Raw genomic sequence first — 24,435 nt, 5'->3', positions numbered from 1 at the left:
TTGTTTTGCCAATTATTATGGGGCTGGCTCCCCTGCCAGCATGGCAGTGGGATTAATAGCAATCAATCAATCACATTTATTAAGTGCATACTATGTGCTGAGGACTGTACTAAACACTTGGGAGAGTACAGCACAACAGAATTAGCAGGCATGTTTGCTGCCCATAACGACCTTACAATCTAGAGGAAGAGACATTAATATGAATGAATGAGTAATTTATAATATAAATTTCAATTTCATTTCAATCAATCATTACAATTTATTGAGTGTTTATCATGGGCCAAGCACATTACTAGGCACTTAGGAGAGTACAGTAGAGTTGGTAGACCTGTTCCCTGCTCACAAGGAGCTTACAGTCTAGGGGGGAAAAGACATCAAAATAAATTACAGATAGGAGAGATGGGAGAGTATTAAGGATATATATATGTGTGTTGTGGGTCTGGAGAAGGGGTGACTATTAACAGCTTATAAGACCCAAGTGCATAGAAGATACCGAAGGGAGGGCAAACAGGAGAAATGAGGGCCTAGTCAGGGAAGACTTCTTGGAGGTGATTGATTTTAGTAGGGCTTGAAGGTAGGGAAAGGGTGGTTGGTCAAATATCAGGGGGATTCTAGGTCTGCCAGAACTTGGGAATTAGGTAGCTGTGTCACTTTTGGGTATTGCAGAAAGTGGGATTGAACAACCCGTTTCTCTGTTTTTCTACTTAGTATTTAGATGTCTTCACAAGCCAAGAAAAGTAAAAAGTTGTCATTATTCAGTCAATTTATTTAGTGTAGACAGCCAGTCTGGATCATTCAAGCCAAAAGAACCTTGTTCTCCTCAAAAGCAGATCTTGGGGGACTGAATTAGAGAATTGCCTCCATTTTCCACTTCACTTTGCACAAAGCTAGTAAGTGAGCTAAACACATAGCAAAATGACACCAATAACTACATTTACACTAAAAAACTGACAGTGCATTCTATAGATACAATTACATTGTAAATGTCCATAAAATGTCCCCTTTTTTCCTGTTATTCTTGTTGTTCAAAAGACCTTCAGATATGCTGAAACTTCATTGGATTTTGTACCTTCTAACCCACCCACCCTAGATATGGCCAAATTTCCTTGTCAGAAAGGACCAGAAGCTTCTTGCCTGAAAGAAGAGGAGCACTTGGAGAGAGTCAGTACTCACCTTTGAACTTGAGACTACTCCCTGCTTCTTGAGCTCAGGCCAGAACCAGGAGGGATAGCTCAGACAGCTGGACTCAGCCAGTCTCTGCCATCAAAGGGTGGGTTGCAGGGCGGGAGGGAGCCAAGTCTCTGTGTGCTGAGGGGGCCAGAGGCCAGGACTTGATAACTGGGGGGCCAGGTTTTCAACCTACCCTAGTGTGGCCTTGTGGATACAGCATGGTCCTGGGAGTCAGATGGACCTAGTTCTAAACCCAGTTTACCAAGGCTGCTGTGTGACCTTGGGCAAGTCACTTCACTTCTCTGAGCCTCAGTTTCCTCATTTGTAAAATGGGGATTAAGACTGTGAGCCCCATGTGGAACAGGGACTGAGTCCAACCCAATTTACTTGCATCCACCTTAGTACAGTTCCTGACACATAGTAAGCGCTAACAAGTACCACAAGTATCATTATTATTACCAGCCTGTCGGCTTGCAGGGCTTGGAACCAGGCTGGCTTGCTTATGGTCTTGCTCTGTGTGGGATCGGGCTGGGAAGGTGATATTTTGGCTAATTCTTTTTAGGAGCTTCATTTTACACTAGATTATTTCTGGGCTGAATGCTAATGTTTGAGAGACTGGGGTAAGCACCCACTCCAACCTCTCAAGACTAAACAGATCCAGCCCAGGGATTTTTTCCTTTCTAGACTCATTCTATTTGTTGCCAAAATTGTACTTTCCAAGTGATTAGTACGGTGCTCTGCACACAGTAAACGCTCAATAAATACTATTGAATGAATGAATTCTAGCTTCCACTGAGGGCAGGGAGAGAAGATTGGACTTTTCAGAAGAGGTCCAACCCTGGGCCAATCTGATACGATGATCCAGGCCAGAAATGTTTGCCAACTCTTTTCCAATAGTCTCCCCTGTTCGGATCCTTGTCTGGAGAGAGCTCACCGTGGGCAAGTTAGTTTTGCTTAATGAAACCAACCTCAAGATACCAACCTATCAGGGTCAAGAACACCTAAGAAGGCAAATGAGATCCTGGGGACTTTGAAACTTTTTCTTTGGACCTGCATTTCATCTAAATAGGTAAGTGTGTGTATATTAATACATAAACGATATGTGCTTGTGTACATATAAAGGTGTATATAGATATATATTGTATGTATAAGCTATCCTCATGCCTTCCCAACTAATGATGGAAAGTCATTTTCTCTTGGAGGAAAAATGTTGATTTTTGGGTCCAAGGCCAGAGTAAATATGCCCTTACTGAGGTATTTAGGGAAGGGTTGGCCTTGGAGCTTGGGGCCTTATCCCAACTCATGATTACCTAACTAGACCCAGGGATGTTAGGTCTGAATTTGGCACAGTGTCCTTCACTCCTCTGAACATTTATCTTCTAAAATAAATGACACCTTCTGCACTTCAGCATCTTCTGGCTTAAGTGAGCCTGAAAAAGGCCTTAGCCTGATTTCTTCGGGATGGGGAGTTGGCCTTTCTCGAGTGCTTCCGTCTCTTAAAAGTGGAACCAGAGGAAAGGTCTTCCAGTTTTTCCCTGAAACTTATATGGAAAGTGGAATTAATGATTCTGGAAAAAGAAAAACAGAGAAACCATTGTGTTCAGTTTCAAGTACCACTAAGAGCTAAGGAAATAGCTGGAGGGAGCTCCCATGTTATGTCAATCTCCTCCTTGGTAGCAGCAGAACATATCTCATCTGTGTCTGCTGATTAATCTCTCCAGGCTCCTTCAAATCTACTACTGACTCTCTGCGAGCCCATGGAAAAGTCACTTAGTCTCCATGAGAATCCATGGATCTCCATTTCTCTATATAAAACTGCCCTTCCTGGCCTTCCAAGGATGCCGTGAAGGGAAACGGAATACATCCGTATGGGGAAATGTTCTGATCCCTCATGAGAGGAGTCACAGCAGGGCCTAGTGGAAAAAGCAAAGATCGGGAGTCAGAGGACTTGGGTTTTAAACCCAGCTCTGCAAGTTCCCTGCTGTGAGACCTGGAGCAAGTCACTTAACTTCTCTGGGCCTAAATTTCCTCGTCTGTAAAATGCGGATGCAGTGCCTGTCCTCCCTCCCACTCAGACTATGTGGCATCTGGGACAGGGCTTAGAACAGGGCTTGACAAGTAAGTGCTTAACAAATCCCATAATAATAATTATTTTTAATGACTTTCTGAACCCATCTGTCTCACACTGAGTAAACAGAACCTTTTTCCCCCTACACAATCCACCATTCACTGAATCCTCTCTCACCTCCAGTTCTTTCCCCCGGTCTCTTCCTTCCCACCCAGTTAAAATGGTTGATAATAAATGTGGGGACAGCAAAGAAAACATTTATTCAACCAGAACCATAAATGTCCTTATATGATTCTCAATGACAAGAAAATTCTGGGCTTCAGTGGTCAGTTGCATGGGTCTTGAAAACATTTAGCTTCAATCTGTGTAAATTATACAAAATATGTAAGCGAATAGGATTTAAACATAAAATGAGTTATAATAATCAGCCAGAAGTGTTCTTGTGATAAATATCCACATTTTTAAAACAGTATTTAGAACCACCAGGATCAACAGCTCTGCCTTAGTCCCTTCTTGCTATCTCAGGCCTGCTACAGTCTGATAAAAACAAGCTGTTGAGCTGCCGCAGAGAACATGGTAATTTCTAGTCTCGTTGAAGTATTCCAGCCACATATATTTAAATCAGCAACACAGCATTAAACCCTACTGAATTTGACCATCTTTTCTATTCATTAGAAATCCCAACCTTTAGCATCCTGAAAGTGAATGGCCTGCCAGTAGGCCCCTGACTTTGTTCCCCTCGGGGACTGGGAGACTCAGACTTTGGGTGACAGGTAACTCGGGATGGCAGAGGCAACTTTCCAGGGGAATTTTAGACAATCTAAACTTCTTGGGGATTTTCCCTCACGGGCCTACTGCCCCCAAAGCATTCCTAAAAGCAACTTCATATTTGCCTCTAACTGGGATGACAGAACATTGGCCCCCCAGGCAATGAATTGTCATGGCCCTGCAGGGCCGTGCTCTCTATGGGACAAATGACCCTCACCCCAATTTTCAGTCCTCTTCACTCTCATGTGTCTCACAGAAAGCCAGTCAGGTTGAGGAAAAGACTGGGGTCCCCCCTATAGCTCAATCTTTGTTTCCTGGACATTATGGAAACTCTTGTAAATAAGATAAATTAATTGGGTTCTAATGGGTCACCATGTTTATTAGTAATAATATTTATTAAATTCTGTGTGCAGAACACCGTACTAAGTGCTGCAAAAGAGTATACAAGTGAGAATTAGACACAGACCCCAAGTTCCTCCAGGGATTCACAATATTTTAGAACTGGCCTGAGTTACAAGTCAGTAATCCTCAAGTTTAGCTCATATAATTCAGAGTGGCATCTCCTCCCCTTTTTGAGAGGGGCAGCATGATCTAATTGGGCATCTCCTCACGTGAAGCTGGGTTGTGAGCAGAACAGGGAAGGTCATTTTACAGTAGACTAAATTCTTTCCAGCCCGGAGGGTAAACAGGCACAACTCGAAGGTGCACAGGACATTCTCAGGAGAGGCCCTCTGCAGACCATCTTGACTGCAGGGAATCATCTTTTTTGCAGGAGGGGCTTCATGCCTGCTCAACTAACTGCACTTTTCATCATCATCAATCGTATTTATTGAGCGCTTACTATGTGCAGAGCATTGTACTAAGTGCTTGGGAAGTACAAATTGGCAACAGAGACAGTCCCTAACCAACAGTGGGCTCACAGTCTAAAAGAGGTGCCATCATCAGAGAGGTGCCATCCCTAGCCTTCTCCCTTCCTCTGAGTTCCCTTGGCTTCAGTACACTTGGTGGAATGTTCTCTTCTCCTCCCTGATTGATGTGCTTATTTGGAGAAGCTGGGACATCCCTCCTGACAGGAGCTATACATATTGCATTTGGATTTAGGGGTAAGATATTCAGGAGGTGGAATCAGTGATTTGTGTTGTAAAACAGAAATTCTGTTTCCAGGTCCCAGCCCGCCTAGGAGACCAGTGGCCACAGAGAGAGTCGAGAGGTTCCAGAACATTTGTTGGAGACAGGACGTTCTTAAAAAAGCTTCCTTCCTCCCTTTCCCTTGTCTTGGCCTAGATGCTCTCTTCAATCAGTGGTACATGAGTGCTCTACTGTGTGCAGAGCACTGTATTAAGGCCTTGCTGAACTGTTAATATTTATTTAGCACTTATGGTTTGTTTTTCACCTCACCCATTCACAGAGTTAAGGGAACCCTGTTCCTATGTTCCTACAGAAAGAGAAAGCCCTTCTGCAGCTCAAGGGCTTGGGACTTTAAAGGCCTTTGGCTTTAGCAATGACAAAGGACTACAGATCCCAACAAATGTAAAGGGTACAACTTGGAGACACAGATCAACTATTCTGCGTGTGTCTGTTGGTGAGCAAAATGGCACTGTAGCAATATCTAATCTCAACAAGGTCTATTTCTACTGCAGTTCAATGGCTTGGGACCTTTAAGACCTTTGGTTTTAGAAAGGACAAAAGGCTACAGACCACTGCTGTATGAAGTAGGTATCAACTCAGACACAGATCAAATATTCTACATGTTGTGTTTAGGTAGGGGGTAGGCTTCTCGTGGATCCTGGAATGGGGATTTTGGGACAAATAGTATCATGCTTTCTTTTCTAGGTCAATGGAAACAGTGTGTACTAGTGGAAAAAGCATGGTGCTGGGAGTCAGAGGACCTGGGTTCTAATCTCAGCTCTGCCACTTGCCTGCTTTGTGACCTTGGGCAAGTCACTTAACTTCTCTGGGCCTCAGTTCCCTCATCTGCCAAATGGGGTTCCATACCTGTTCGCCCTCTTCCTTAGACTGTGATCCCCACGTGGGACCCAATTATCATGTATCTACCGCAGTGCTTAGTACAATGCTTGGCACATAATAAGCACTTATATTCCACTATTATTATTATTACTAGATGGGGGCAGACAATACTTTTTGGACTGCTAGACTGGGAAGTCTCCTTTTTGTAGAGATTTTAGTGCTTGGCACATAGTAAGCACTTAAATACTATGATCATTATTATTACATCACCTATTCAGGTAAATGTTTGTAGTGTAGGCTGAGCAAAGGATGTAGAGAAGGGAAAACGGACTAGTTGGATGAGAGTTGTTCCTTGGGCCTGATGATTATCACTACAATATTCCCTGTTGGGGCTAATCCCCCCTTCCCACACCTCTGCCTTTGGTTTAAATTCAGACACGAAAACGTGGGGATGGCCCACCCTGATGGAATATGGCAAGAACCAGGCTATTTTGTGGTCCTGGGGTTCTCACCTCGGCCAGACCTCAAAGAAAAACTCAAGGTGCGTTTAATCCCTTCACTGTTTCCAGGGTCCTCGTTGATGATGCCTAGATTGGTGTTCCAATGGGTCCAATTTACTTCATCGACTCTGTAGAGAGAATTGCAAGAATGAAATCCCACAGGGAGACTGATAAGTCAGAATAGTGATTGGAAGAAATTCAGTGAGTCTGAAAAGAAACTGGGTGATGAAAGAGTAAGATTTTAATGTGGAAAATGTGTCCTCTGTACTGGAACTCGATTTCTTCTGGCCCCGGCGGTAATCACTTTTCAGATGGGGGCATTATTTGGTTCCACCCACATATGTGAAACCCTTTGAATATTATGTAGATTTTTGCAACAGGTAGATTAAGACTAATGGAATAATTTTGATAGAGAAACTCTACTAAGGTGGTCTAAGTGGTAATGGCATGTCTCGTTCTCAGGTGTTACAGGAGCAGAGCATTTGGTTGTTGCAAAATGATGTGAAATGCTAATTTAGATTTCTCTGGGTTCTTAGAAAATCTCCAGGAGGATGGGCATATAGAATCTTCTGCCTTCAGTTACTATACTAATAGTGATAAAGAGTCTTTATCTACCCAAATCTACCCAGGTTATCTAACCAAACTCAGATTGAGGACCCAGAAGTCTGGCTGGAATAGAGTCTCTTACACTCTGAAAAATTAGCTGTAGATGCAAAAAGGAATATAAATATTTCAACTGGGATACAGGAATTTTATCCTCTTCTCATCAGCCATTCAACCATTTCACTATGGATTTTCACTTTAACTTCCCTAAACTATGGGGGATGCGGGGGCAGGGGGGTGGGAGGGAGAGGCAGCTTCAGATGTCGTGCACACTTGTCACAGAAAGTGGCAGCTGTTGAAAATTTGAAAGTGCCCTGCCTCCCTCAGTCTGGGTTGGAAATGATGCTTGTGTGAATGGAGAGTTGCGAGGGGAATGAACTGGCTCTGAATGAGGACGGTCAGGGGTTCCCTCTAGAAAAATACACTAGGTTTGGGTGGGCTTGTATATGATGTCATTACATTATGCTGTGTACCCAGGAAGGGGGCAAACTATTCTTCCCTCACTTCAGGACAGCTAAAAGTCTCAGGCTGGCCCTGGGGACCCCAATCCAGCCCCCATATTGCCAAATTGTAGGGGACCGCCAGTGTTTGCCTTGAGGCAACTGGGGAGCCCTGACTTCTGCCCCGCAGCCTGTTGGGCTCTCTGTCTGTCCAGCAGTAGGGCTGGGATGCCCTGCTGCTGCCCACAGAGTTGCGGGTAATGAATGGCCCAGGAAAGGGGGTTTACCTAAAGCACCATCTGTAATCGTCCTTTCCATCAGGCGTGTAGCCCACCTGGACCAGCTTTCCCGAGCGGAATGCTTTCCTCATGCAATTCAGGAAGCTCTTTTCAATGTCCAGGATGGTGATGGCTCTCTACAAAGGGAAATGCAGAAGACAGAGAAAATGCTATCCACACAAACTCCTCTCTCTGCCTCCAAGGACGCAAGGCCCTGTGGGGTCTGGCCGGGCTGGAACACTCCCGCCTTTGTTTCCTTCTAGGAGGAGTGACCATTAGCAGTTTGGGATGGGGGTGCTAGGAGAAGGTTCAGGTTGGGGCAGAAGAATTCATGAGACAGAGAACAAGACTCAGTGTTGGGAGACAAAGTGCCAGGAAAAATCAACAGGTTTCCAACCTGTCTTCAGTGATTCCATCTCCAGGCTAAGGAGAGGGCACACATGATTAGGGGTTCAGAGTTGGGAGGCTGGATTTTCTGCTTTTCCTCTTACGTATGTGTACACACACACACACACACACACACACACACACACACACACACACACACACACACACACACACTCTGACAGAAGGGAAAATAGAAGAATATCCTGGCACCTGTACTAGAAAATGCCATTTACGCTAGACTTTGATGTCTACCTGTCAACCTGGGACTTGAGTTCCCTGCCTATCCTAAAGCCCACTGGCGTTTTTCTACTATTAGAACAAACTTTCCATTTCTCCTCTGGTTACAGCTTCTCACTCTCCTCTAAAGGCCTTTTCACTGGTTATTAGTGCTCATTTGCTCTTAATTCTGTAAGTGACTAATCAGGCAATATCCCCTTAATTCAGTTTTGCATGCCCTGAAAGCAATTAATGGAGCACCAAGCTCAGACTGGGCCTGACCAACCACCAGGGAAAGGAATTTAGTGCCAGCCCCAGCCCACAGAGCTCTGCTAATATCAGGAAGATGGGAAAGAGCCAACAGACCTGGAGTTTCCAGATGTTCTTGCTTTCTTGCGAGACCTTGTTCACTGTTTCCCCCATCAGGGCGATGAGCATGTTTAGCAGGAGGATATATGTCAGGATCACGTAGGAGAGCAAGAGAATGATGAAGACAAATTTGAAATCATAGTTATCGGTGAACTCCAGATCTCCCATGCCAATAGTGAACTTGAAGAGCTCCAGGCAGGTGGAGTACAGGCTGTTATAGGAAGGGGAAGAAGGCTTACAGGTGTTGCCTCGTTTCCCCTGCCACAGACAGGTACATTCTGTGTTGTTTTTTCCACCTTCAATCAGGGACACCACCGCTAGAGCCAACGGGAAAGCAACATAGATGGAAAGTTGTAAGCTCTTGGAGGACAGAGACCGCGGCTTCTACTTTGTACTCTCCCAGTCAAACCACTTCCTAGTAAAGTGCTCTGGGTACAGAGGGTGCTCAAAAAATTCCAAATAGGTAAGAACCCACATCAAGTTGGGCCAACTAGTTGGGCCCTCACCTCCCGTTTCCTGTCCCCAGGCTCTGAGAGTGCCATTCATCCAACTCTAGGGGCTGCCATACGCTACCCAGAATATAGGAAATGGAAGGCTATGAGCACCACAGGGATGATTCCTCTCTGGTTTTCAGCTTGTTCAGGCCCTGGGATTCGGGAAGTAGAAACAATTCCCTCACCCTGAAGAGCCTCATTTCTAACCACATAGCTCTCCCTCCATGCCAGCCCCCAGCAAGGGTGAAAATGTTCCACTTCTGTGGCCTGTCACACTCGGCACAATGAGTTGCCATTCATAGAGGGAGGAAACACCAGCTGAATCTTATCTGTTTAGCCAATGGAAATATCGCCAGACAACAGACAGGTGGGGCCCCATCTCCCTGGAGCCTGAGGAATGAGCAGGAAAGCCTAAGATTACCTGTGGAGAATCCAAATAGAAACACACTGTAGACAAACATGAAGCGACATAGGTCTCTCAGGATCATCTGCAAGAAAGACAGTTCTGTTCTCTCTGACAACCCAGCCCCCAAGGCATCCCAGACTATGCAATGGTAGGGCAGAGCTGTCACAAGAGATATAGTTTGAACCCTGACCCAAACTGAAATGAGACTTGCCATTCTCAAAGCCTGCATTTACAAAGAAGGAAGGGCAATAGATATACTCTCAGGGTATTAAAGGGAGTCAAGATTGAATTTAATCAGAGGGCACGGAGATATCTAGTCAGGTTCTCTTTCTCTGGGGACAAGTGTGGGAGGGTTCTTTTGGCCTCTCGGGGGGCTCTATCTGGGGTTCTGTAGGAGGACTGTGTCCCATCCCATATTTTTCCAGCTCAACCTAGAGTGTGGGAGGTAGCTGAGTCATATTATCCACATTTCCAGAGCTGTTGGCCAGCCCATCTGGGACCAGGGCTGGGGAAAAGGTCTAAGGGGCCCCTACTCCCCGACTGACCTTTTCAATCATGACAGCATAAATGCCCATCTGCTGGAAGCCACGGGTGTAGTACAGCATGTTTGTCCAGCCCATGGCCAGAGACAACACCATGAAAGCCACGTACACCTTCTGGCCACTGAAGTAGAATCCCACCGAGATGAGGAGGAGCAGAGACTGGATAAAGCTGAAAGAGACAAACATCCACAGACAGAGGAAAGAAAGAGAGAAAGGGACAGAAGGAGCTGGATTGGTCCTGACCCTGAAGACTGTGTTTGTCTCATGCAGGAAAGCAGCGTGGCATAGCACGGGACTGGGAATCAGAAGGTCATGAGTTCTAATCCTGCCTCCACCACCTGTCTGCTGTGTGACCTTGGGCCAATCACTTCACTGGGCCTCAGTAACGTCATCTGTAAAACGTGGATTGAGACTGTGAGCCCCAGGTGGGACAGGGACTGTGTCCAACCCAATTTGCTTGTATTAAGCCCAGCACTTAGTACAGTGTCTGACACATAGTAAGCACTTAAATACCATTATTAGTAGTAGTACTAGTAGTACCTAGAGTATGGATTCATTTGGTGGGCACCGTTTACACTTCCAGAGCCACAGGCTCCCCCCGGAATTTTCCAAGTGGATGCCTCAGCACCACAGTCAGCAGGATATTCAGTGTGGCCTCAGAAGGCAGCAATTTGAAACTGTGGTTCTGCCAAAAAAGGAATTGACTATCCCCTAAAGTAAAATTTTCTGATCTGTTCATGGTTTCCCTAAATCTTGTGTGTGTGACATATGGCTGGGGGAAAACAATCACTCATGCAAATGAGACTGACTGGTTTGTAGTAGCTGCAGAAGAAATCAAACTCCTGCCTATTAGTCCTTCTGGCTGAAACAGTTCCATTTTACCCCCACAGCCAGTGTGAGGGAGTTAGTGGGGAAAAGGCTCAGTAGATCAATCCTTCCTGGGCATTTTGGGTCACTGAAGCCAGGTTGCCTGGAGGTGTTCTGGCCTGATGCAGGCCCTGTGCTTGGCCCCTTCCCCTCTGGTCTAATCTCACTCCTATTAATTTCAATATTAATCATGAACATACTGTCTAGAATAGCTTCATTAAGTTAGTGTTTCTGAATAGGCCTTAAACAGATTACATGATTCTTGAAAACATACCTTGCCTTTTCTTGTTCTATGCTCATAACCCCTAATGCCTAGTACAGCTCTATGCCACCCAGTGCCAGCTCCATTTATTTTATTTTGTTAGTATGTTTGGTTTTGTTCTCTGTCTCCCCCTTTTAGACTGTGAGCCCACTGTCGGGTAGGGACTGTCTCTATTTGTTGCCAATTTGTACTTCCCAAGCACTTAGTACAGTGCTCTGCACATAGTAAGCGCTCAATAAATACGATTGATGATGATGATGATTAGCTGAAATGGTCCGAGTGAGATTGCCTAGGGGCCGGAGAGCAGGAAGAGACCAGTTCAGCGTAGGAGTGGCGGCAACTTAGTTCACAAACTCTATGAAGGTAAGAATGGGGGCCTTCTCTAATTGTTGTTAAATCCCCAGGTTCCTTTTACAGAGCGCCCACCTCAATAACTGTACGCAGGGGATGCTGCTGAGATGGAGCAATTCAAACTGGATGTGTCCCTAATCAGAAATTAACCTTGTGAGTATCGCTAGGAGGGAAAGAGACCCAGCGAAGCCCAGATTTAGCCTTATCTTAGCAGTCCTTGTGTTTAAAATAGAAATGGGAGGGGAACGTACAAAAGCACCTCACTGTAGCTGTCGACGAACAAAGTCTTCAAGGATGGTTGCCTCTGCAGGAAATACTGTATCTGCAAGGAAGCCACAATAGACAGTTGCACTCAGAGAAGCAGCATGGCCTGGTGGAAAGAGCACGAGTCTGGGAGTCGGAGAATCTGGGTTCTGATCCCGGCTCCACCACTTGTCTGCTGTGTGACCCTGGGCAAGTCATTTAACTTCTCTGTACCTCAGTTACCTCATCTATAAAATTGGGATTAAGACTGTGCACCCCATGTGGGACATGGAATCTGTCCAACCTGATTATCTTGTATCTACCCCAGGTATGGTGCCTGTCACATAGTAAGCGGTTAATAAATACCATTAAAAAAAAAAAAAACTCTCAGAGGGAAGAGATTAGGGGCTGCCACTCGCCTTGGCCACTGGAATTCCATTTTTGGGCCCTCTCCCCTTTGCCTTGCCTGAATGGTAGCAATGAAATGGGGGCTCTTCTAATTATGGGATTGGGTGTCCACCTTCTGGTACCGGTAATGGGTGTGGCCCTGGACACACATGCTGGGACAACATTATCAAGTGACAGGAGACAGTCTAAAGCACTTACCCCTCTGATAAAGAAATAGATCCCTCCCAGCAGGGTCAGAAATTCTCCAAACACTTGTAAATACTGCAAGGCGGTGTTCCCAAGAGCATAAGGAGGCTGCAAGACCCAGAGAAGTAGGTCACCAAGTGTATGTCTCATGAGGGAAAGTTTCTCTTAGAGAAGAAACTCCCAGAGAAGTTCAGCACACTGCAGGAGAGACTGAGGGGCAACTAGAGACTAAATCTGAACAGGCCTAACACTGTCTTGCTCATGAAACATTGCCTGATTCCACTCCCTTCTGAGCGTGGAATCAAGTGGAAATGGGGAGTGGGAGCACCTCAGGAATTTCTCCAGAAATTTAGGCAACCATGAAGACATACAACCTTTTGGGTTAAATCCACAGGCCTGTAGCAAGCAACAAGAGTGAAGGTGATGATATACAGGATGTAAACGAAGAAGTTGAAGTAAAATATGCGTTTGACAAATCTGTCCCACTTATCTTGCAGGAGCTTATTCAGGGGCTCAACCAAGAGCATGTCATGGCGGTTCTAAAGGAAGCAATGAAGACAGGAGACAGTCAGTTCCCCAGACTGGGTACCGTCATTTCCTGGGGATGGTGCCATTGTTAAATTGGCTTGCCTCCCTCAGCTCCTATGATACAGCCCTCTAGTCCATAAGCTCACTGAGTCTACCAACTCTGTAGAGTTGCACTCTCCTAAGCACTTAGTATAATGCTCTGCCCACAGTAAGTGTTCAATAAATAGAATTGATTGATGTTGAACTTAACCCCATATTATACTTTACCCACTTGGTATGGCTCAAAACAGCCTCAAAAAAAAGACACACAAAACTGGAGGAGACCTCAAGTGTCTTCTAATCTCCCTTCTTCTACTGGCAGGGGAATTCCTATACTTTCTGGGACAGTGATCTCTGCTGTTTTTCAAAATCTCCAGGGATGAATATCCCATAAATTCCCTTGGCACACCTTTGAGAACTGCTGGAAATGGAAGAAAATGGTGCCCCAACAAACCAGAAGTGTGAGTTTGCCTCTGGGTTTAAGTACAGCAAAACTTTAACAAGATATATCCTCTACCACAAGCCTCCCTGCCTCCTTCTTCTGACAATCTGATACTCACAGGGGTTTCACTGCTGTATGCAATAACCTCGAGGACTGAGTTCTTCTCACATGTGTCAATGCAGGAGAGGTCATAAAGAGATGAGTGCACTGGCCCATAAGCCCACTCTGTGAATTTTCTGGATAGGTGCCTGCATTCAGGTTCTTGAATTTCTCTCCTGAGGATGTAGGCCAGGACCTGAATCAAGAAAGCAAGGAGCAACCAAGCGAGAAAAAAAAATGGTTAGCACCCATCCTGCCTATGGACTGTATCAATCAATCAATGGTATTAATTGACTACTTTCTTTAATGATGAGCACTTTTTACTAAGTGCTCATTACAGTTGGTGCACACACAGTACCCCCTATTACAGGCTAACATAGGAGGCATACATTAAAATAAATTACAGGTAAGGGAAGCAACTGTGTACATAAATATGTACACTAGCGCTGTGGGGATGGAGGGTAGTAGCTAAGTGTGTGACTAAGTGCAGGAGAGAGGCAGCAGGGATCAAGTTATGGATGAAGGTTATATGGGATGAGAGACATCCTCTAGAGTCAAAGCCGCATCCCTTGTTTTTTGATGCCTCTCTGGGTTCATGGACAAAGTTGGGCAGAGCCAGATTGGAGCTAAAACCTCTTCCTCTGTCCCTGTCAACACCACACACCCCAACATGATTCATGGTGAGGGAAAACATCTGGCCTTGGAAATTTTTTTTATGGTATTTGTGAAGCGCTCACTATGAGCCAGGCACTGTACTAAGCCCTGGAGTAGATACCTGCTAATCAGATTGGGCATAGTCCATGTCCCTCAGCGGGCTCACAGTCTTAATCCTCATTTCACAGATGAAGTAATTGAGGCACAGAGAAGTGAAGTGACTTGCCCAAAGTCACACAGAAGACAAGTGGTAGAGCCTGATCCAGAACCCAAATCCTTCTGATTCCCAGGCTTGTGCTCTATCCATTAGGCCACGCTGTTTCTCTTAGCTGGTATGACAAATAAAATGTAGCCTCCGGATGATAAGTACTACAAGGGAATAATCTCCCCATTGACCCCCCCCCCACCTTGATGGAACCCAACTGGGGGCCCACTTACCCCAATCTTCCCACTCTTGGCAGCTAGGGCCAACGGAGTCAACTCCTTCTTATTGGTGAGCTCTTCCAGATTCAAGGTAGGGTTAATCTTGGCCCCCAGGATCAGGATCTCGTTGTACATGTTGGTCACAAACTTGGTATTCTCCGGGGTGTTGTCAGCCACCTCTACCAGGGCGTGCAAGACCGTGTTACCTATAGAGTCCCTGGCATCGATGTCAGCTGAGTGGTAGGGGTTCTGCAGCAGGAACTTCACAATGCCCAGCTGGTTGGTGCAGGCAGCGAGGGAGAGTGGAAGTTCCCCTGAGGCCAAACACAAATTTGAGATCATCTTGGCCAACAAAGGAACAGACCTGATTGTTGGGGGGCTACATTAGTCTGCGCCTGTCTGCTGGTGTACATACATATTTATTACTCTATTTATTTATTTATTTTACTTGTACATATCTATCCTATTTATTTTATTTTGTTGGTATGTTTGGTTTTGTTCTCTGTCTCCCCCTTTTAGACTGTGAGCCCACTGTTGGGTAGGGACTGTCTCTATGTGTTGCCAATTTGTACTTACCAAGCGCTTAGTACAGTGCTCTGCACATAGTAAGCGCTCAATAAATACAATTGATGATGATGATGATGATGGTGTGACTGACATTTCCAATTAGGCCGACTCCCACCCACTACCAGTTTGCCCAGGTCACATAATAATGGTATTTGTTAAGTGCTTATTATGTGCCAAGCACTGCTGGAGCACTGTTCTAAGCACCTGCACTGAATTGAGGAGAGCACTCTCCTCGAAAGGGAGCCAGGCAGAGGAAGTGGGAAGGTTTGAAACATGGGGCGAGTGGTTATTGTTTTCCTTTGGCTTCCCCCCAAAAAGTGTTTTATCTTTTTCATTTTATTTTCCAAAAAAACTCACTGCGCAGAAAATAGCACACAGCAGAGCAAGTGCTGTTGGGTAAGAAATGGCCTTCCTGTTCCTCTCTCTGTGAGTCATCAGCAGGGCTGGGGTCTAACACTTGGGCTATCTGAGAACCACTGATACCCTGGAGTCAGAGAAAAACCAAATAGATCACTCTCTAAGCTAAACCTCTCTCTAATAATAATAATAATAATTATGGTATTTGTTAAGCAAGTACTATGTGCCAGGCACTGTACTAAGCGCTGAGGTGGATACAAGCGCTGAGGGACACAGTCCCTGTCCCACATGGGATTCACGGTCTCAGTCCCCATTTTACAGATGAGGTAACTGAGGCACAGAGAAGTGAAATGACTTGCCCAAGGTCACAGCGCAGACAAGTGGCAGAGCCAGGATTAGAACCCATGACCTTCTGACTCCTAGATCTGTGCTCTATCCACTACACCATGCTGCTTCTTTAGCCAATTTGAGTAGTAGATGGTGGCGTAGCATACCCAAATAGAAAGAATAGAAGCAAGAGAATTAGATGACTTGGGTTCTAATCCTGCCTCAGCCATTCTTGGCTGTGTGACTCTGGGTGGGCCGCTCAACTTCTCCTTACTTCAGTCTCCCCATCTGTAAAATGGGGGTTTCACACTTGTCCTCCATCCTACTTGGATCGAGAGGCTCCTATAGACAAAGACTGTGCGTCTGACCTGATTAGCTTGTATCTACCCCCGTGCTGAGAACGGTGCTTGACAAGGAGTAAGCACTTAACAAATACCATAATTATAATTATGAAATGTCCAAATGTGGGTCAGCCTACCAAAATAAAAGCCCGCCCGGCCTTTGGTTTTCTTAAAGAAGTCACCATGGGCTGCAGCATGGACATCGGCTCCGTTCTGTACCAGGAGGGTCACCAAGTACATATTCCGCCTCTCAATGGCAATGTGGAGAGCAGTCTGACCTGGAAAGACACCGACACGTCCACCCACTCGGAAAGTACACGCCACGGCCATTGGGGCCATCAACAAGGACAGCCTGGACAAAGGCAAAAACAAGATTCCAACAACAACTAGTTTGCCCCTCTGCCAAGGGACTCCACTTTGAAGACAACAGAGGTCAGTAGTTGGTGGCACCTGGGTAAACACTGAAACAAAGGCCTAGATTGGCACACATCAGTGGAATGGTCACATTCAATCAATGGTATTTGTATTGCGCCCTTGGGAGGGTGCAAAACAACAGAGTTGGTAGACACATACCCTGCCCACGAGGCTATTCCCATGGCAATAACATATCAATCAATGCATTAATGGTATTTACTGGGCACTTAATGTATCAGAGCATTGTACTAAGCCCTTGGGAGTACGCGGTACAACAGAGTTGGCAGGCACTTTTCCTGCCCACCAGAAGTCCATGATCTAGATGCTCCCTGGGATATTACAACACCGGGGAGCACCTCTGACTTTTACCATCTGATTCGCCTGAGACCTAGACTCCTTGACCACAAGTGACCATGGCCAAGATCAACTTCTAAATTCCCCTCCCGAAACAAGAGGGCATCTGTCACAGCCGCAAAGGAGAGAACACTTTCGGCACCTGCCAGGGAATTCAAGCCCATCTTCTTGTCAGGTCAGGGCAAACCAGGTCCTGCCCGCTCCGCTCCTTACCCCTGTAGTAGCTATCGGTGTAGCCGGCATTCACAAACTCTTTCAGGTTGTCGGTCTGTCCTGCGATCTCCAGCAGCAAGGGGATGGTCTCGTTCTTCCCGCTTTGCAAATTCAGCATAGCTTTCAGCAGGCAGGTTTTCCCCGTTTCTGGATCTGAAACACAGAGTCAGGGCTGAAGCTGTTGGCTCTCAGGTTTCATCGCGGGAGAGCCCGAGTTTGAGAAAGCAGCTTCTCCTCCCTTGATACCTTTGAATTCTACGTCCGTAAGCTGCTTTGTGCTCTTGAGGAGATAGACCAACAGGTCTTCCAGTTCCCTACAGTTGCCTTGGGCCACTGCATCAAAGATCTTTCGGCGATCGTAGAGTTTGAAGGCTTTCTCTGAGCCGATGGAAATGGAATCCACAGACAGCTGCCTGGGAGAGAGCAGTTTGGGAGAGGGAGGTCTTTAAATCAACAGACCCGGCAAAGAGCCAACCTCCTCCTTCCCTTCATGCCCCTTCATTGGTTCTAGCTCCCTGAGTGCTTTCACTCTCCCGCCTGATATGACTGATAATAAAAGGCCCATCAAACCCTAATGCCCTCAATGAATTGAGTGGAGAGTGGCCATATACTCTTTTTTCAAGATTTTTCAAACTTACTGCAATTAAAAAGAGACAAACACACAATTTTAAGTCTCATGTGCATGTTTGGTTTCTAACAGGCTCGTTTAAAGTGCTGAAGCCCCAGCAACTCTAAGCCCAGGCTGGTTTACTCTGCTGAATAACTTACTTCCAACATCTGCCCTTTGGGGAGAGAGGCTTAAATGCTTTTGCCCTGAAGAAATGAGAAAAGTGCAGTGAGAGCGACCTGGATGCTCAATCAATCAGTGGCATTTATTGAGTGCTTACTATGTGCAGAGCACTGTACTAAGTGCTTGGGAGAGTATGATACATCAGAATCAGTGGACACATTCCCTGCCCATAATGACCCTTTGGTCTAGAGGGGAAGACAGACATTTATAAAAATAAACTCACTTGACAAATTGACGGTTACATCTTCCTCTATCGACCATGGGGCTGAACTTGATGATGGGGCACGAGGCTGGTTCCAGCTCCTCGTAGGAGGAGTCCATTGGGGCAGATTCCTCTGAATCCCCCTTGGTGAAGAGCCTGTGTCGGCTCCTAGCTGTGGAGAAGATGTGATGCTTGGGAGGCGGAGGCTTGGAGCCCGGAATGCCATCAGGGGTGCCCTGGTTGGGATTCTCATCAGGGTTGTCATCCAGATGCTCCTTTGCCACTTCCAACTCTGCCAAATCGGAGCTGCCCAACTTCTTCATTCTTGTCGGGATCCCTCTGGGGACCCACGGGGCACCCTGCTGGGAAACCAAGGAAAGAAGAATGTGCTCTTGGGATAGCGCTAGTTCCTCCATCTTCTAGGTTAAATGCCCTGCAATATAATAATAATAATAATTATTGTTATTATTATTATTATTATTGTGATATTTAAGCACTTACCATGTGCCAAGCACTGTTTTAAGCACTGGAGTAGATTCAAAGTAATCAGTTTGGACACAGCACTTGTCCCTCATGGGGCTCACTATCTCGATCCCCATTTTACAGGTGAGGTAACCGAGACACAGAGAAGTTGAGTGACTTGCCCAGGGTCACACAGCAGACAGGTGGCAGAGCCGGATTAGAACCCACAACGTCTGACTCCCAGGCCGACGCTCTTTCCACTAGGCCATGCTGCTTCTCTAGCATTTGTTAAGCGCTTACTATGTGCCAGGCACTGCACTAAGTGCTGGGATGGATACAGGCAAATCAGGTTGGACACAGTTCCTGTCCCACGTGGGGCTCAGAGTCTCAATCCCCATTTTACAGATGGGGAAACTGAGGCACAGAGAAGTTAAGTGACTTGCCCAAGGCCACACAGCAGACAAGTGGTGGAGTTGGGATTAGAACCCACAACCATCAATCCTGTTTGCCCTTTTAACTTGGACTGTGAGCCCCAAGTGGTACCTGATGATTTGTACCTACCCCAGCACTTAGTATAATGCTTGCACGTAATACGTGCTTAATAAATAGCACAATTATTATTATCAATCTCTAGAGCCTCCTCCCCTCTGCCCCTTCTCGATGGTATCCTGTTTTGTGGCTGGTTTCGAAAGCATAGAAAACACCGGAAAAATGAATTGTCCCAGCGCAGTCCCTACCCTCAAGGTAGCAACAGCAGCCAACAGAGCTGTCCATTCCAGCCCCCCACGAAATGAACGGTACGTCTGTGTTTGGTTCAGACTTTTTTCCGTTGTGGGGGTGAAACCTTTTCAGTTTCTTAGTTTGGTATTGTGCTCAGCTGCTTTGAGGTAATTTATTAATGAAAGTAGGTTAAGCACTCAAGGTATAATTACAGCATAAGCAATGATCATGGACCAGCCACGATCCCCTCCGTCTCAGTTTCGTCTTCTGGCAAATGGGTAGGTAATATGATACTCACTCATAACACAGGCTTCGTGCCAAGAATTACTAATAGATGTGACTCCAGGGCCCTACCGATAACAATAAAAAAACCTTAAATTTGTGTAATGCTTTCATAATAATTATCTCATTTTGTCTAAAGTAGAATAATAACAACAGTAACAATGGCTCCGTTCAAACTCTGACTTTTAGTGGTTCCAGGCTACTTCACTACAAAAAAGAACTAGGGCTGCAGTGAACATTAGGAAATGCATTACTGATTTTTCCCATTTGATGCCAAAGTCCAGCTGGGCGGAGCTCTGATAGAATGGGGATTTCCATGGCTACAGGTGCTGCTGCTCCTAAGGGTGGGGTCTGTCAGTGGAGTGTCTGTGGTGGCTTGAGGGTCCCACAGCTTTCGATGGTTAGAACAAGAATGCATTTCCTCCAATGATGCCATTAATTATTTTTATGGAATTAGCATTATAAGGCTTAGGACTTTTGAGGCTTCAGAGAGTGCCCTACTAGTTTCAGCATGAATTAGGTCTGAAACAGCCTAATTTCTTATCTCATACAGAACTCCACCCTCTGCAGGAGTTCAACAAATATGAACGCAATTATTTCTAATACCCTATTTGTTATTATGGGTCCTTAGCAGGTTCTCCCTTCATGCCTGGTACTCAGCCCACTAGAAGCCCTCGGAGAAGAATTATTCATGGCATTGTAATTAATGTTGATGATGTTAATATCACACAGGTTGCATTTCTTCTGGGGACCCACTTCAGTCCGAAACTTCAGGTGCATAGGAAGCTCTCTGGGGAAAGGCTATGCTATTCATCCTCGGTATTTATTGAGCATCTACTGTTTGCCAAGCACTGTGGTAGGCACTTGTAAACATGCACTAGAAATAGAAGACATATTTCTAGGCTTCAAGGAGTTTGTAGTTTAACAAGGGAAACTAAGTCAAAGGGGAAAAGGAAAGATTTAGCTTGGTTTTAGAAATAGCTGCTCTTGAAAAATGATCAGAATTAAGTATTTTTGTAATGTTTAATAACATTGAGCACTCACTTTTTTGAAAATAGGGGTGTTGGGAGGGAAAGACTACAAAATGTTTTACTTTTAGAATGTCCTCTAAGGGTTGCAGTGAAGGATTTCTAAAGGATAAGCTAAAGTGAAGGAGCTGCTAAAATATTTCAAAAGGTATCTGAAACCCCCATCTTTACCACACCACAAACTCTTGTAGCAGGAACTAAATTCCACATTCACCTAAACGGCCTCCCCACACACCTCTTCTTGCCCCCCTATGTCTGTTTTTGCTTCCAAAGAATCTTCCTGTCCTCAAGCTTAGTTCATAATTCGGTAGGGAAGCTTGCTGTCCTAAAGGAGGGGAATTGGGGGGTGAGAGAGAGAAGGAGAATGGATGAAAGGACAACAGGTTAAACCCAGATCCCTAACGTATTATAAGCCTGGAGGGTGATAAGAGGACTCACCCATTCTGTAGTCTAGGAATTGTGCTCTATTACTGGTTTCATTACACAAGATCATTGCTTCCTATGGCTAGTTTCCCATTTACATCATTCCACTATCAAGTAAAGCTGCAAAAGATGCAGTTGAATAGAGTGGTCACTGATGTTACCCAAGAATACTGGGTATTCCTTTCCCTCCTCCTTCTCACACGCACACACACACTCATACAGTAGTGGACAGGAGCAGACTAGGTATACACTGGACCCATCCAGTATAAAACTGGATGAATAACCATGCAACATGTCAAACCACACCTGAATGATATCTGAATTAGGTGGTTCTATTTAACACGAATATTCTTCAGGGATCAATTTCAGGCCCAATAAATTGGTCTGTGATTGGAATAGGCTACAGTTGCCTTTGTATATACCAACATTAATCCCGCAAGATTTGAATTTGGGTTAAAATATTTGGAATAGAGGAAAGTGGTAACAGGGACAATGGGCTGGTTCAATCAAGCAACTTTGAATAGGATTTTTCATTCTAAGCAATTTAATGCTGTGAAAAATGCTAGAACAGGTTGCTGCTCTCTCCTCACCTACCCTTTGGGGATAGCCAGAAAAGTGGCACAACTTGGCTGGTGTGTCCTGTGCCAATTAGGGCTCAAAGAAAGCTATTCACCTCTAAACAATTGGATGAAAGACCCTTGGAAAAACCTTCTCCGTCTTGTTTTCCATTTGCAACCTGTTAAATAACCCTCACCTTCCTTACTGAAAATTCAGCAGTGAACAATTTCACCGCTCTCCATCAAACTTTCTTGATAGATTAGCTTGAGGACTACTTATCCTCAGAACCCATTAAATAGAGAACCCCAGTTCCACACATGCATGCACCTCAAGGTGGCTTTTGCCACTGTTCCTGCGGGAAAGATAATTTGCCTTGGGAGTCTTACACTACAATTATCTCACAATTAGCAATGAAAAATAAACGGCAATTTTAAAGACCGTGTGAGTCAGCTATCAATCTCAAAACCGAGACTTACCGGCAACACGGCAACACTAGGTGAGTACCGAATGCTGCTTTCTTCTATGAAACAGTAAGCCAATTGCTATTTAGCCCAAAAGTTGAATGGGTTTAGGTAAATTCACTTGTTTCTTCGCTGGTCACTATCCTCTATCCTCATCCACTTCATCTGTCAGCTGCTTGTTCCAACCTCAGCGGGGTTTTGTTGATCAGGAGATGGTGGGGAAGCGCTAGGATTTAAGCAACTCAATAATGAAGAAAGATGTTGTGGAGAGCAATAGCAGCAGCTGCTGCTGCTTCCTGTTCCCATGGGCATTTCAAAGCTTTTTACAATCATTTTGCTGTTTTTCAGTAACTACATTTAGGCACTGCCCCTCCTTTTGAGATTTTGACTGCATGAAACACTTAAACCACAGCTAACACACAACTCTGAAAGTCTATCCTTACCGTTTTCTCAGACCAGAGCAAAGATGGAGTTCAGAGGCTGAAAATACATGACAGAAAATACAGAAAAGTCAAAGCAAGCTTTGTTTCATCAAATCATTCCTTTTTTAAATTGCAATTTTAAAACTTACTTTTCTTTTTGTAATTTAGACTGTAAGCTCGTTGTGGGCAGTGAATGTATCTACCAACTCTGTCATATTGTACTCTCCCAAGTGTTTAGTACAATGTTCTGCAGAGTAAGAGCTTAACAAGTACCACTGATTGATTACAAAATTACACAACTGAGTGTCAATTCTACACTGTTGATATGAAAACTGAAAACTGGAAGGAAAGTTATCAAAAGCCCATCCACCCTATGTGTCTGTCACCAATTCCTTCTCCCTGAGGGACAGGAGGCCATTTCTAATTTTCAGTGCTCTGCACACAGTAAGCACTTAATAAATACTATTACTACTACTACCAATTGGAAATAACTGCAGGCTTAGTTTTCCAAGACTACCCTGCCATGCACACTTATAATTACCAGCTACATATTCTTACAGACATACACCCACAAGATGATCAAAATTGCCTGCAAATATAGTTTGCTGAGGTCGTGTAGAAACCATCTGGACTCTCGATGACCTGATCAGCTCTACCCTGAAGCCCTACCACTGGTCTCCTTTACCACTGGTTTTATTGGATCCTGAACCAGCATTTACATTATTTCATCTTTCTAAAACCCCTTCCCAACTTACTTTGTAGGTTGTGAGCATCTGAAGGTTCATGTCTAATGCTCAGCTGTGCATTTTTTTCCCCAATCAATCAATCAATCAATCAATCGTATTTATTGAGCGCTTACTATGTGCAGAGCACTGTACTAAGCGCTTGGGAAGTACAAATTGGCATCACATAGAGACAGTCCCTACCCGATAGTGGGCTCGCAGTCTAAAAGGGGGAGACAGAGAACAGAGAACAGCAATGAGTACAGTGCTCTGGACACAGAAGGCACTTAATAAATACTATTGCTACTACTTTTAAGAGGATTTGGGTTGCAGGCATATGACAGAGTTCTCTTAGTCTAGCAGGAAGAAGTAGTGGGGTGACCAGGAAAGGTGAAGGGGGTGCTAAGAGTAGGAGGGGCTGCTAAAAATACCTGAAGGCAGTAGTAGTAATAGTAATTGGTATTAATTACTTGTTTATTGTGTGCATAGCACTGTACTTAACATTGGGAAAGAGCACCCAAGGTGAGGATTAGACACTGTTTCTTGAGGAAAATCTATATCAGCAGAGTTAATTCCAGATCAAATGATTCCAAATATATTTGAACATCTTGAATTTGGGCTAAGAGGAGTTTCCAGTAACCATTTGCTTCCCTCCACCCCATATGACCGAACCAAACTGAAGTCTCACTGTGACTTTCAGCATTAGGAAAACATTATGCTGGTCATGGCAGCAGAGACATTTAGCGAATCTTATTTTATTCATAAAGAAGCAATCAGTCGCAACATAATGGGCTAATTTCCAAACACAGGACAGCATTCAGCAAACAACATTAAATTGGAATGTTTTGTTCTGGGAATCTGAGCCTGAATTTCAGAAATGGGTGGAAAGAGGATTAAGTGCTTCAGAGAAAATCATCTATTCCTCCTTCCTCCAATTAACTTTGCTGTTGACTCTCGTATCTTCCCCGATGCCAACACTGTAGCTCACTCCAGCTCATGTGACAGTCCCTGCTTTATTTCTTTGTGGCACTTACACTGGATTTCTTAAAAGCTGTGTGTAATGAGGGGGGAAAAATCATTC

The 24,435-nt window shown here is 44.9% G+C and overlaps 1 protein-coding gene across 4 annotated transcripts; it reads right to left on the bottom strand.

The window, feature by feature from the left end:
* Positions 1-1,567: 1,567 nt before the first annotated feature.
* On the bottom strand, positions 1,568-22,692 carry TRPV1 (transient receptor potential cation channel subfamily V member 1). 4 transcript variants are annotated; one of them, XM_038759195.1, is made up of 17 exons: positions 22,654-22,692; positions 22,226-22,436; positions 18,298-18,638; positions 17,531-17,697; positions 17,285-17,437; positions 16,441-16,581; positions 14,727-15,025; positions 13,654-13,830; positions 12,901-13,065; positions 12,539-12,634; positions 11,941-12,011; positions 10,213-10,378; positions 9,683-9,749; positions 8,765-9,084; positions 7,805-7,932; positions 6,487-6,602; positions 1,568-2,711 (listed from the first exon to the last, which is right to left on the bottom strand). In XM_038759195.1, the coding sequence occupies exons 3-17, from the start codon at positions 18,597-18,599 to the stop codon at positions 2,527-2,529; spliced, it is 2,553 nt and encodes an 850-aa protein (XP_038615123.1). In that variant the 5' UTR covers positions 18,600-18,638; positions 22,226-22,436; positions 22,654-22,692; the 3' UTR covers positions 1,568-2,526. The 4 variants fall into 4 exon arrangements, with proteins under 4 accessions (XP_038615123.1, XP_038615125.1, XP_038615126.1 ...); XM_038759198.1 differs by having other exon boundaries at positions 2,624-2,738; XM_038759199.1 differs by lacking the exon at positions 1,568-2,711 and adding an exon at positions 3,347-3,600.
* Between the last annotated feature and the right edge of the window lie 1,743 nt (positions 22,693-24,435).

This window comes from Tachyglossus aculeatus, chromosome 17, assembly GCF_015852505.1.
Source record: "Tachyglossus aculeatus isolate mTacAcu1 chromosome 17, mTacAcu1.pri, whole genome shotgun sequence".
In the NCBI taxonomy this organism is placed as follows: Eukaryota; Metazoa; Chordata; class Mammalia; order Monotremata; family Tachyglossidae; genus Tachyglossus; species Tachyglossus aculeatus.
The sequence above is the reverse complement of the archived record's forward strand: the minus strand, read 5'-3'. Positions and strand labels throughout refer to the sequence as shown.